The sequence below is a fragment of the Schistocerca nitens genome, chromosome 4, assembly GCF_023898315.1.
Source record: "Schistocerca nitens isolate TAMUIC-IGC-003100 chromosome 4, iqSchNite1.1, whole genome shotgun sequence".
Classification (NCBI taxonomy): Eukaryota; Metazoa; Arthropoda; class Insecta; order Orthoptera; family Acrididae; genus Schistocerca; species Schistocerca nitens.
The window spans coordinates 408,900,047-408,914,202 of record NC_064617.1 but is presented as its reverse complement, the minus strand read 5'-3'; the positions used below and the strand labels follow the sequence as shown (position 1 = coordinate 408,914,202).

The 14,156-nt window shown below is 38.4% G+C and overlaps 1 protein-coding gene across 4 annotated transcripts in view; it reads left to right on the top strand.

Moving 5' to 3' along the window:
* The window catches only part of LOC126251844 (arf-GAP with coiled-coil, ANK repeat and PH domain-containing protein 2), a 148,231-nt gene that overhangs the window by 85,402 nt on the left and 48,673 nt on the right, over window positions 1-14,156 (top strand). For all 4 annotated transcript variants that reach the window (XM_049952516.1, XM_049952517.1, XM_049952519.1 and 1 more), the window contains one exon: window positions 3,393-3,573. In XM_049952516.1, coding sequence (XP_049808473.1) covers window positions 3,393-3,573 — 181 coding nt within the window. The remainder of the gene's footprint in view (window positions 1-3,392; window positions 3,574-14,156) is intronic.

The following is a 14,156-nucleotide window of genomic DNA, read 5'->3' as shown; positions in this document are numbered from 1 at the left end:
TCCACATTGGACACCAACCATATATTCTGATATTTGCACATTACTGAAATTTCACACAATAGATAATGTAAAGTGTTGATACGTCATTTATTTTCATGAACTACTATATCCAGAGGAGGGGAAGTGGAGAAGTTTGTTACACTTGAGGGCACTTTTACAACACTGACAAAAAGATTTAATATGGCAGTTGGCAGTACTTCTGGCAATCATGTTGATACTTCCTAACACATTAAAAGTGTTTGCCATTCTAGTACATGATTATCAAATTAATGATAAAAAATGACATGTGGTGTGTAAAATAGTGGAACTAAATTGTTCAGTGAACAACTTGCTGGAATGCAGAGTAGAAGTAAACAGTCCAAACATTGCTTAGGTTTGGAAATATCATGTAAATTTTAAGTTGAATTAATAGGATTTGAGCATTTGAGAAACACCATACCAAAAATTATTTATAACCCATAAACATAAGATGAAGACCTAGTGTAGAATGTGTTTGAAATTACAATTTAATACATGTAATATCATCATTCAAAAAGAAATCGTATGAACAATTTGTGACATAAATCCTTTCATCAGATGGACTCACTTTCTAATCAGCAGAACACATACTGGAAGTTTTAGTTCAGTTACAACAGGAAATGAAAAGGAGAGAGTTCATGATAGATGAGAGAAGATGAAAGAAAAAATAATTAAAGAAATGACACAAAACAGTTACAATGTTGTTAGTAACAAATTTTAAGAAAACTGCTGCAGAAGTGCAAATATTTTGAATGCCATTTTTGTTTTATTGTTAAACCGAGATGTGTATTACGCAACAAAGCAAATTGTAGTCATGGCCATAGTGTGAATTAATGTGGTACAACCACATTAAAATTAAAAATAGCATGTGTTGTTACCTCACAGTGAAAGCAAGCAAAGTCATTGCAGAAAGTGGCTTTGTGGACAGCCATGACTGCTAGCTCATTAGATCATTAAATTTATTGATTATGAACAGAGAAAAGAATGACCGTGTTGACCAGAAAAGATGTTCAGTAAGTCAGTGGTATACAAATTACAGGAGGATAGGTAGAACACTGAACAGAGAGAGACTTGTATATCTATTGCAAAGAAGATGGGAAGTACACACAATAGAGGTCTCATAAACAGTATTGTTAAATTTGCTTTTAGGTAGTAATCTCTTCATCATTATGAACAACAACAACAACAAAAAATTGCAATTTTGTGAGAAGTGCAAAGTTTTTGTCTCTCACACCTGGAATTCAAGGCTAGCAAGGGAACTCCATGACATTGTTCTGTCTTTTGGGTACGGTTTTAAAAGATGTTGGGACAAACGAGTCGTCTTATAGAAATGTGAGGACAGAGTTTCAAACTAGACATACAACATAAGGTCTATAGAAAAAATTGAAGCATCTGAAGTAAATGGGCCAATGGCTTATTCGGTCGAACAGTAGGTTCATTCACATTGCAGTTTGAAAAAATGTTGTTGAAGTGGTAGTTTATGAGAAGTGTTGTCAAAGAAAAGTGCTGGTCAGTATTTAACACCATGGAGACCAACCCTGAGCATAGCTTACGCAGCAACTTTGTGTTGAAAAGACCCTGCCTAAGTACAGGTTGGTCCACAATTGTCTTGATGTACGAGCCACCTATCGCTCAAAAAGTGGAGTCATTTCATAAGACAACAATATACAGCTCTCTCTCAACCTACCCATTGACTGGTGCTGCCTTCTACTGTCAATTTCTAGAATTATTTCGAAAGAAACATTAGTAAACATAAGAGCTGCTATCAGAAATGGCTGAGCCGGTATGATCATGTTGATGTAATGTCGTGCATACTCATAAGATTTCGCAGTTTGCTGTAATTCTTCTGTAAGTACATCACATTTATTGAGTGAGCAAGAAATTTTGGAAGCTCAAGAGGAAGAAATTTCTCAAAAACTCACCTCTCATATTTCTTGAGCAGGTAATTATACTTCCTGTCATCATTATTTTAAAATTTATAATTTATCAAAGAACTAAAGGAAACGTGAAAAATAAATCTTGAAGCTTGGCCCTTTTTTACTCTAAATTACTCTTGAAGATGCATAATTGATGTATGTTCCAGTAACGCTTTAAAAAAGTCATAAATGGCCTCTTTCCTAGGCCCATTATTTTTCTAACTGGCTGGCCTTCAAAGTGTTAATGGTTGTGTTACGCAGGGCATTGGCACATAGACATGTAGTGTGTGACGGTGTTCCATTTGTAAGACTAAGGGGAGGGGGGATGGTGTACTTTATTAATACCCCCCTCTGTCTCCCAGTTTGTCAAGCATAAAAATAATGGAGCTGCCATTCTTGTCAGGTCCCCAGTTTGCTTTGCTCAGTAATATTTGACATTGCCCAAAGCAGGTCAAGTACAAAGGAAAGTTTGGAGGATTTGCTATGAGTTAATGAACACTAGATAAAGCAAAAAATTGGTAGTTTATAGAGGAAATAAATTTCCTGTATGAGCACATGAAATGAACAAAATCATATAGATCACTTCATAAATTTCTTTATTATACCATTGTTACATTCCATCCTGGATTTTCCATTGGTTGGGCTTCATTTATTATGCTGCTTCCGCTACTGCCATTGCCAGATACCAAAATCTTGCTTCCTCGGCAGCACGGCAGACAGTTTACACAAACAGCTACCAAACTGGACATGGAGTCTCTCCCTGCCAATGGCAGCGAGTGCAGCCCTAATGAGGAAACTACTTGCCTCAAAGCTCTACTGTCTATATCCCTCTTTATGAGCTCTAATTTCTTTTATCTTCATGCTGCTTATGTGACGTGCACAATGCTGGCAGTAGACTCTTTCTGAGAAAGAGCATTGTATTCCCTCCAGGGATTCCCACTTGAGTTCACATTAAATTAGAATTTTCATCAACACGCTGATTAGGCATAGGTCTTTAATACTGAGCCGAACCTTTTTTTTGCAAGTTCTAAGTTTCTGATATCTGATGTTGGTAGTAGCCAAAATGGCATAATAAATTAAAAAAAGAAAATTATTAATTATCTAGACAGTTTTATTCACAAAACCAAATTTTTTTTATTGGTATTACATAGCAAAAGCTATGAACTTACGTTTCTTTGTGGAGTGAAGAGGAAATGTTTCAGTATTTGTCTTTCTTTATAATATAAACTGTACTTTATTTGATGTTGGTGCTTCTCATTCATTTCATTGTACCACTTACAGTAAAAGTTATCATTGATAATATCATATTCAATTTTTGTTACAGATATTGTTTAGTTATGAATACCCCAGTGATAGTCAATAATTGTTGAAACAATGCTGTTTCCTTTTCCATCTGCATAAGGCAGGTGTTTGTTCCAAATGTAAATATTTTTATGTCTCTCTCACTTTATATTACAGAATGCTCGGGTGTGCACCGTAGTCTAGGTGTCCATTTCAGCAAAGTTCGATCCCTTACATTAGATGCTTGGGAGCCTGAAATTCTTAAAGTGATGGCTGAATTGGGAAATACTATTGTAAATAGTGTATATGAAGCCAACATTCCTACAGATGTTATCCGAGCTACTCCAAAGTGTCAGGAGTGAGTAATTTTTATAGTTCATTGTTACTGTATATGTTAATCTGAATGCTATTTAATTTGGTTATGTGTAGTTATTTATTATAGCCAAGCTGCTGTTTTGCCTTTGACATTCTTACTGTTCATCAGTAATCACAAAAAAGAAAAAAGTAGTTATTTTTATGTCTGTTGACCTTTAAGTACATAATGGGAAGTGTGTAAGTTCTTCAAAATTGTCTAAAATTCGATTCTTCTTTTCAAGTATCTGATTATTTAGTGCTCATTGTTGTCCTAAATATTGATGATATAGGTTTTGCTCTTACCCAAAATCTAATAATATTAAAAGGAAAATTCTCTTGAGAAAACAAAAGGGAGGAAATTGAGGTTGAGAGAGGAATGGGTATGGGGGAGGTAACATCAGGCTGAGTTGGAGGGCAAAGATAGTGATTTATAACTACTTTCCCAGCTTCAGTCACTATATGCAGTTCTTCATTCCCTGCATAATGCATTCTCATTGGTTCGCCATCTTGAATTGGACAGATATTCCTGCATTTAGTCATTTTTGCATAAAGAAAAATGTGATTTCTTTTTCCTAACATGTCACCTTAGTTTTTTACACACACACACACACACACACACACACACACACACACACACACACACACATATTTTAAGCCTGAAAGTGTGTTTATGAGCCAAAAGTGGAAAGTTATCTTATCCTAATGGTTGGAAAAATATGCTTATTTCATCTGCTCACACAACTAAACTCTCTACTACTGTTTCATCAGTAATCCCACTGAGAGTGAGTCTGAAAGTGCTGACCAGAAACTACCTCTCATCAAGCCCTGAAATGAAGAATATCCTACCCACTATCTTTCCCACTCTTCCCACAGTGGTATTCTGCCACCTACCAAATGCACACAATATCCTCATCTACCGTTACACAGCCTCTCCTCCCAGCCTCTTGCCGCATGGCTCGTATCCCTGTAAGAGATCCAGATGCAACAAGTGTCCCACACTTCCTTCCACAATGCCACCTACTCCAGTCCGGTCACAGGCATCACCTATCCCATCAAAGGCAGTACTACCTGCAAAATTAGTCATGTGATCTGGAAGCTAAGCTGCAACCACTGTGCTGCATTCTACATGGGCATGATGACCAACAAACTGTCTGTCCACATGAATGGCCACTGAAAATCTGTGGCCAAGTAACATTTGGACCACCCAGTTGCTGAACACACTGCCTGACACGATTTTCTGCATTTCAGTAACTACTTCACAGCATGTGCCATCTAGATCTCCCCACCGATACCACCTTATCTGAAATGTTCAGGTTGGAACTCCCTGCAATATGTCCTACATTACAGTAACCCTCCTAGTCTCAACCTTCATTAGTCATTGTCTTTTACCTGCCTATCCCCTTCCCTGTTCCCATTCCAGCACTACATAGCCCTCTCTAGTCTTTTTACTTTTGTTACCACCCCCCCCCCCCCACTCTCTATCTAACCTCTGGACTACACATACCCTCTCCCCACCTCGTCCCTGTATGCTCCCACAAACAGCACTTTACCATCACCCACCCCTACCCTGCTATCCCTTCCCCTCCCTGCCCTGGCCTCCTCCTTACCCCCACCACCCAATTTGCTTCTCCCATCATGCAGTGCTGCTCACAATTTGGCCTCAGCGGACACAGACTGTGTGTGTGTGTGTGTGTGTGTGTGTGTGTGTGTGTGTGGTTTTTTTGTTGTTCCTATTTGCAACTTGGCATCTCTGCTGTATGGTGAGTAGCAACTGTTCTTTTCATAATACTGACCAGAAACTGTGATGTACAATATGTGATCAAAAGTATCTGGACACCTGGTTGAAAATGACTTAAAGGTTCGTGGCGCCCTCCATCGGTAATGCTGGAATTCAGTATGGTGTTGGCCCACCTTTGGCCTTAATGACAGCTTCCACTCTCGTAGGTGTACATTCAATCAGGTGCTGGAAGGTTTGGCACCCCATTCTTCACGGAGTGCTGCACTGAGGGCATGTATCGATGTTGGTCAGTGAGGCCTGGCATGAAGTCAGCATTTCAAAACATCCCAAAGGTCTTGACCGTGCAGGCCAATCCATTACAGGAATGTTACTATCATGTAACCACTCCACCACAGGCTGTGCATTGTGAACAGGTTTTCAATCATGTTGAAAGATGCAGTCGTCATCCCCGAATTGCGCTACAAACAGTGGGAAGCAAGAAGGTGCTTAAAATATCAATGTAGGCCTGTGCTGTGAATGTGTCTCACGAAAAAACAATGGGTGCAAGCCCCCCTCCCCCCAAGAAAAACAGGACCACACCATAACACCACCGCCTCTGAATTTTACTGTTGGCACTACATACACTGGCTGATGACGTTCACCGGGCACTCACCATACCCACACTCTGCCATCGGATCGCCACATTGTGTACCATGATTCATCGCTCCGCACAATGTTTTTCCACTGTTTAATTGCCCAATGTTTACGCTCCTTACACCAAGTGAGGCGTTATTCAGCATTTATCGCCGTGATGTGTGGCTTATGAGCAGCCACTCGAACATGAAATCCAAGTTTTCTCACCTGCCTAACTGTCATAGTACTTGCAATGGATCCTGATGCAGTTTGGAATTCCTGTGTGCTGGTCTATATAGATGTCTGCCAATTACACATTACGGCCTTCCTCAACTGTCTGCGGTCTCTGTCAGTCAACAGATGAGGTCAGCCTGTACACTTTCGTGCTGTACGTGTCCCTTCACGTTTCCACTTCACTATCATATTGGAAACAGTGGACTAGGGATGTGTAGGAGTGTGGAAATCTTGCGTACAGATGTATGACACAAGTAACACCTAATCACCTGACCACAATCAAAGTCCTTGAGTTCTGCGGAGCACTCCATTCTGCTCTCTCACCATGTCTATTGACTACTGAGGTCACTGATATGGAGTACATGGCAGTAGGTGGCAGCACAATGCATCTAATATGAAAAACGTGTTTTTGGTGGTGTCCACATCCTTTCGATCTCGTAGTGTACTTACTGATAATAAGAATCGATTGTGAATTCTCTGCCGGCAGTTTAGCACAACTCTTACAGAAGTGACTGGAATAACCACAAACTCTTAAACGTGTTTCGAATTTCATCATAGCTGGGCTTCAGTTTGAAAACTGTGTAACATTCATACCTTAAAATCAGACTTTCCCTTAAAGCAGGTTTCATTAAAACTGAATTTCAGTTACATTGTTTTTACAAGAATTTCACCAAGACCTATGGAAATATTCTGTAAAGTCAGTTCACATTACCGTACTTGCATACTAATAACAAGAATTATTCAGAATGGTAGGAGGTGTTAAGGTGGGATTAAAATACTGTAGAGTCAGAAATTAATCCAGTACTGGATTATTATGACTGTTTTCTTGAAAATAAATATCGTTTTGTGTTACCTCATCTCAGCTGTTCTTTCTCACTGTAATAACATTGCATTCAAAATGTGCATTTACACCTCTCTTCCATTTAATTTGTTGTGGCATTGCTGATGTACATTGGAGGAATTCAGTCGTTTGATTTTTCTTCGTGTTTATTATTCTGTCCTCCATTGTAATTTCAATGTCAGTTTGTTCTTGACGCTAAGTCGAAGTCAAAATAGTCCCATACTCAGAGAACAATTATAGGAGAACAGATGCAGAAATCCTGTTCCTGCATCACTGTTCATTGTGAGTAGCTATGAGACAACTGACTGCTTTTGACAACCGATTGGTCCATTGATCCTCCCCCCCCCCCTCCCTGGTCAATCTGTGTTCCTCCCCCCCTCTCCCCCCCACACGAAACAAGTTGCTGAGACTAATCTCAGCAGCCATGGCAGCGAAATGAATGTTGTTACTCACCAGATTAAGTGGTTGGTCTTAGTGCGAGACAACCAACTGAAACAAGTCTCTTTTGGCTGCAGCCATTTTATGAAAGTTTCCACTCAGTTTTTGGATTTGAGAGACAAATAAAAAGTATATTTGTAAAAATATTTTCGAAGTGTGTGCATAAAGGAACAATCACTTTTCAATTAAAGTAAGTTCCCGATAAGTTAGAGACTTGAAATTTTTTACTACATGCATCAGTTACCTAAACTACATGTGTCCTGTGTTTTTTGTTTTAAGTATTACAAGTATTGTCAGAGACTACTAAAAATTCACAGGCACAAATTTTCAGGATTATCTGTATGGCATTAAGAATCTGTATGGGGCTAGCAGAAATTATTTAATACTTTTTAAGTCCATTTTAAAAATGTGTTACCGGTATATTAAAAAGGTTTTTACTTACATATATATTTTTTATTTAAATTTATTGAAGCTTTTCCTGCTAGTTAGCGACCATCGTCTATAATTATTCTTCTTCTTCCCCCCCCCCCCCCCCCCTGTGAATGTGTAGGTGACATGAAAATAAAACAGATACAGTTTTTTTCTTGGTGACTTGATCATTTGCATTTTAATAATATGCCACCACCTGTATGAAGTATTTGTTTTGGAAAAAATATTTATCATCATCAACATTACATCCTCGGCATACTCTGCAAACCACCTAATGGTGTGTGGCGGAGGGTAGTTTCCATTCCACTAACTGAGCTCTCCAACTCTGTTCCACGTTCAAATAGTGCATGAGAAGAATGATTGTTGGTACGCCTCTGTAATGGCTCTGATTTCTCGAATTTTCACCTCATGGTCATTATGTGAGATGTATGTGGGGAGGGGGGGGGGGGGGGTAATGGATCTCAGATAGGTGAAAAGTACTCAAGAATCAGTCAAGCAAGCACCTTATAAGTCACTTCCTTCTTGAATAAGTTACATTTCCTTAAGATTCTTCCTATGAATCTGAGCTTATTATCTGCTTTTCCCACTATTTGTTGTATGTTGTCATTACATTTAAGGTTGCTTGGTATAGTTCTTCCTACATATTTTGTAGTAGATACTGTTTCCAGCAGTTTGTCATCAATAGTGTAGTTGTACAGTAATGAATTTCTTTTCCTGTGTATGTGCACTATGTTCAAATTATTTATGTTAATGGTCAACTGCCAGAGCCTGCACCATTCATCAATTCTGTAGAGATCATGATGCAAATCGTTACTACCTTCTGCCTGTATGTATGATGGGTTCTGACCCAGTGCTTGTGCAAAAGCGTGTAACCAGAGAGCAATGTATTTTTTGGGACAAAGTTTTTATACTTTAAAGAGAACACTATTTTCTGATACCCAAGTTCTGTTTTTTATCATATGAGGAAATTTTTTCTATAAATAATAGGTCCTGTAATCTGGCACGTTATAATTTACCTGTTGATTTTTATTCTTGCATGTTTCTTTTTTTAAGTTGTTTTGAAAATAACATGCCAGTGTATGTTGGTAAGATGTGCATTTCTCCCTTACTTTTTGCTATACGTTTGTAATGTGCAATTTTTAATTTGAAATATTCAATAATGATTTGCAAGTGCACATTTGGTATTTTGTGGTAATCTCTTGCCAAATAAAGTAATGTTAAGTCTTCACGTGACACATGTCACATAGAAGGCATTCTAAGCCCCTGTCACACCCAGGTCTGCTGTATAGGTGAATGTAAACAATGGCTTCTGTTGTTGTGATCATTTCATAGCATCTGTTACTGCTAATAACTAGACACCAGTGCCTACAAGCTTCAATTTGTATGCTAAAGGTATGTTCTTACCACCAGTTGGTATATAGTCTGGTGTATTTGTGGTCTTTTGTTTCTTATTCTCCGATCGCTATGTGAAATGTTTAACTTCCAGCACTGAAGATGATCATTATGTGATCGAAAATCGATTTTGCTGTTAATAAATCATCAAAATTATGGCTGATGCTGACCTACCTTCTAATTTTATTTATCATATGGTCGTTGTGCACACAGCACTCCATGGAGTCGCCAATCAAATAAAGTACTGTTTATCAGACAGCTGCTGCTCCTGCTGCTACCACTACTGGCGCATCTGCTCAACTCTTTAATTAATAAAGTTTCATAGTATAAATCATTCTTGTAGATACTGTACATCATGGTGAGTTTATTCAGAGGATCACATCTTACTCGGTCATATATTAGTCTATCATAATCACTTGCAGTATTATTTGTTTCTATTCAAGCAGTACAAATGAAGAAAAGACATTTATGAATTGCAAACTGTGCAATTTCTTACAACAATCAAAGCACAATAATCTTGACGGTGCAATGTAACATTACCTCTATTAGTCTACGTATGCTGAAATGTGTCTGCCTGATAGTGTTAATGTATAGGTAAGTTTTTTGTATTGTAAGCCATTGTGCATGTAAACGAGGCTCAAATGGTTAACCAGCCCAGCCTAGAAAAGTGACAACAGCAATACGATGTGGCGGTGAATCAAGCTAGGCACACAGCCAACAGAAACTCTTTCAAAATAATGCATTAAAACTACTCAGTTGAATTACATTAAAACATTTTCTATCCATGTTCAAATAAGCTGTGAGCACACTCACTTGGTGTTGCTTGAACACAATTATATTTCTGTTAATTAGCTTTGGGGAAAGTTATAATCTTGCAGCAGTGTGTTTTATGTACTTTTGGTTGATTTGAAAAATACTGTTTAAAAAAGTTTCAGTTGCAAGAGAAGTCTTAATATTTTTAACTTTCTTTAATTTTTTAAAAACACCATCTTGTCCACATTCTTAGATTTCAGCCGGTTCCTTCTCTCTATGCAAACATGTCCAGCATTTGAAAAAACTCACTCATCATAGTGTCCAGAATACACAGTGTCAGACAATTATGACATTGACTTGTGATACTTCTTTCAAAAATCAGTGGATCAGGTTTCTCCTCTGTGTCAAGAAAGTTTTTGAATAAGTGAAGCTAGATGTCCTCTTGCATGTTTGTAAATTCCAGTGATGCTGACTCATTTTTGTTATCCTATTCCATGAAAAAGGTCCTGATCTTCTTCTTCTTAACTTGGGTTTCACCTTCTTGTACTTTAGGTACCAAACTATCAACCACAACTCTGCCATTGTTTGGAGTTTGGCTAACCTCTGCTGTGAGCCCGCTGATGACTTTTTCAGCACTTTCAGTTACTCCGAAACCACACTTTCTGAACAGTGTGTTCAAAATAGTTACTTTTGACATGGATGCCGGGCTGTCCTATGAATAAGATGTCATCCTTTTTGACAGCTCCTCCAGGAGATATGGTGGGGGGAGGGGGGGGGATGAATGAATAATAATCCAACTGCTATGTAAATATGTAAATTGCCTTCATTCAGTTGCTCTCACAGTCTAGGTACAGTCAGAAGGAGGAGTGAATGAAGGAATGAATAATTCAACCGATATGTACAACTACAACTGAATGAATAGATTATTTTCATTCGTTGTTCCCATCAGTAATGACAAGTTCCTAGTGGAGGTGATTCACCATTGCTTTCCTCATCCTATTATTAAGTGTGAAGTGTGTAGCTGCTCATGTGGATGGTTGTGATAAGTGCTTGCATAGTTCAGTGTTGTTATTCACTAAGAGAAGAGAAGGGAAGGGAAAGGATGCTGACATATAGCCAACTCCCCTCAGATAGCAGCAAGGTGGCCACGGAGCTTAATATTCCAATTCAACTGATGGATCACCGTCAACAGTAGCAATCCCCTCACTTCATGAGACACTGCATACAGGTGTGGAAATTAATCCAGGCATTTGGTGCAAAGACTGGTGACCAGGAACTTTATCTCATCTCACATCCCTTTGTTAGTCAGATACTGACAGTGAAAATTTTCCACCACTAGGACTCAAACCAGCTTCACTCTGAGTCAAGTGCCACCACGTAGGCATGCGTTAGTGACCTCAGTTACAAAGGTAAGTTGATGCTAAATATTTTTACTAAAAACATGATTGTTTCACATCCTCACTGTGGATTTTTTTTCTCCTTATTTTATTGTACTGAATACTTCTCAGAAAATTATTTTGAACAATTAGTCCATGACCCCACTCGAAGCGTAAATGGTTGCGAAAGCATACTTGACCTCTTAACAACAAATAATTCTGGACAGATAGGGAGTATCATGATGAATACAGGGATTAGCGACCACAAGGCAGTTACTGCTAGGCCGAATACCGTAACACATACAGCCATAAGAAAGAAACACAAAGTTCGTCTATTTAAAAAAAGCTGATAAAAATGCTCTTAACGCCTTTTTAAGAGAGAGTCACAACTCCTTCCGATCTGTTCATGTAAGCATAGAAAAGATGTGGAATGAGTTCAAAGATAGTATCTATGACAGTTGAGAGATATATACCACATAAATTAATAATTGATGGTACTGATCCCTGATGGAACACAAAAAGGTCAGATCGATGTTGCAGAAGCAACGAAAAAGCATGACAAATTTAAATGAATGCAAAATCCCCAAGATTGGCAAAGTTTTGCAGAATTTCAAAACATAGCACGTACTTCAATTTGAGATGCTTGTAATAATTTCCACAACAAAACTCTTTCTTGGAATCTGGCAGAAAACCCAAAGAGATTCTGGTCATACATAAAGCACACTAGTGGCAAGGCGCAATCGGTACCTTCACTGCATGATAACAACGGTGAAGTAACTGATGACAGTGCCACTATAGCAGAGTTATTAAACACGGTTTTCCAAAACTCCTTCACCAAAGAAGATGAAGTAAATATTCCTGAATTCCAATGAAGAACAACTGCCAAAATGAGAAACATAGAAGTAGATATCCTCGGTGTAGCAAAGCAGCTTAAATCACATAATAAAGGCAAGGGCTCTGGTCCAGATTGTATACCAGTTAGGTTCCTTTCAGAATATGCTGATGCAATAGCTCCACATTTAGCAATTATATACAACCGCTTGCTAACAGAAAGTTCTGTACCTAAAGACTGGAAAATTGCTCAAGTCACACCAATACCAAAACAGGGAAGTAGGATTAATCTGCTGAATTACAGGCCCATATCACTAACGTCGATTTGTAGTAGGATTTTGGAACATATGCTGTGTTCGAACATTATGAATTACCTCAAAACGATTTATTAACACATAGTCAGCATGGATTAAAAAAATATCATTCTTGTGAAAAACAACTTTTTACTCGTGAAGTAATGAGTGCTATTGACAGGGGATATCAAATTGATTCCATATTTTTAGATTTCCAGCAGGCTTTAGACACCATTCCTCACAGGCGTCTTCTAACCAAACCGCATGCCTATGGAATATTGCCTCAGTTGTGCTGGATTCATGATTTCCTGTCAGAAGGGTCACAGTTCGTAATAATAGACGGAAAGTCATTGAGTAAAACAGAAATAATATCCGGCATTCCCCAAGGAATTGTTCCTGATCTATATTCACAACATAGGAGACAATCTGAGTAGACCTATTAGATTTTTTGCTAATGATGCTGTCATTTACCATCTTGTAAAGTCATCAGATGACCAAAACGAATTGCAAAATGATTCAGATAAGATATCTATATGTAAGCGTAGGCTTCCGCGGCCGTTGTCTTCTTCAATAAAATTCTTCAGGGTATCAGACCACGTCAGTTAACGTAAGGCCCTGATGAAGGCTAGCTGCAACGCTGGCCGAAACGTTGGCGCATTTTAAATTATGACGATGCGGTCTGATACCCTGAAGAATTTTATTGAAGAAGATATCTATATGGTGCAAAAAGTGGCAACTGGCCCTGACAAGAGGAAAGTGTGAAGTTATTCACATGAGTACTAAAAGAAATCTGCTGAATTTTGATTACACGATAAGTCACACACAACTTAAGGCTGTAAATTCAACAAAATACTTAGGGATTTAAATTACAAATAACCTAAATTGGAACAATCATATAGACAATGTTGTGGGTAGAGGAAACCAAAGACTGCAATTCATTGGCAGAACACTTAGAAGGAGCAACAGGTCTACTAAAGAGATTGCTTACACCATGCTTGTACACCCTATTCTGGAATACTGCTGTGTGGTGTGGGATCCGCATCAGGTGGGACTGATTGATGACATCGAAAAAGTTCAAAGAAGGGTGGCTCATTTTGTACTATCGCGAAATATGGGAGATAGTGCTGAGACATGATAAGTGAATTGGAATGGCAATTGTTAAAACAAAGGCATTTTTCATTGTGACTGTATCCTCTCATGAAATTTCAATCACCAGTTTTCTCCTCGGTTGTGAAAACATTCTGTTGGCACCCACCTTTGTAGTAAGAAGTGATCAGCACGATAAAATAAGAGAAATCGGGGCTTACACAGAAAAATTTAAGTGCTCGTTTTTCCTGCACGCTGTTCAAGAGTGGAATGGTAGAGAGGCAGCTTGAAGGTGGTTCATTGAACCCTCTTCCAGGCACTTTGTTGTGAATGGCAGAGTAATCACATAGATGTAGAAGTAGTCCAATGAATAAGTTGAGGATTATCATATGAGTTTCTGCTGCTTTTTAGGAATTTTCCTTTTTATTAAATTCTTCGTTTATCAGTTTGGGTTTATTGACTTGCATTTTCAATAAACTGCATTCCATCTCCAGCCATACAGAGTTAGTTTTCTGTGTGGTCTCTAAATCATTGAAGGGAGACCTGTATTGTCATCAAAGCTGT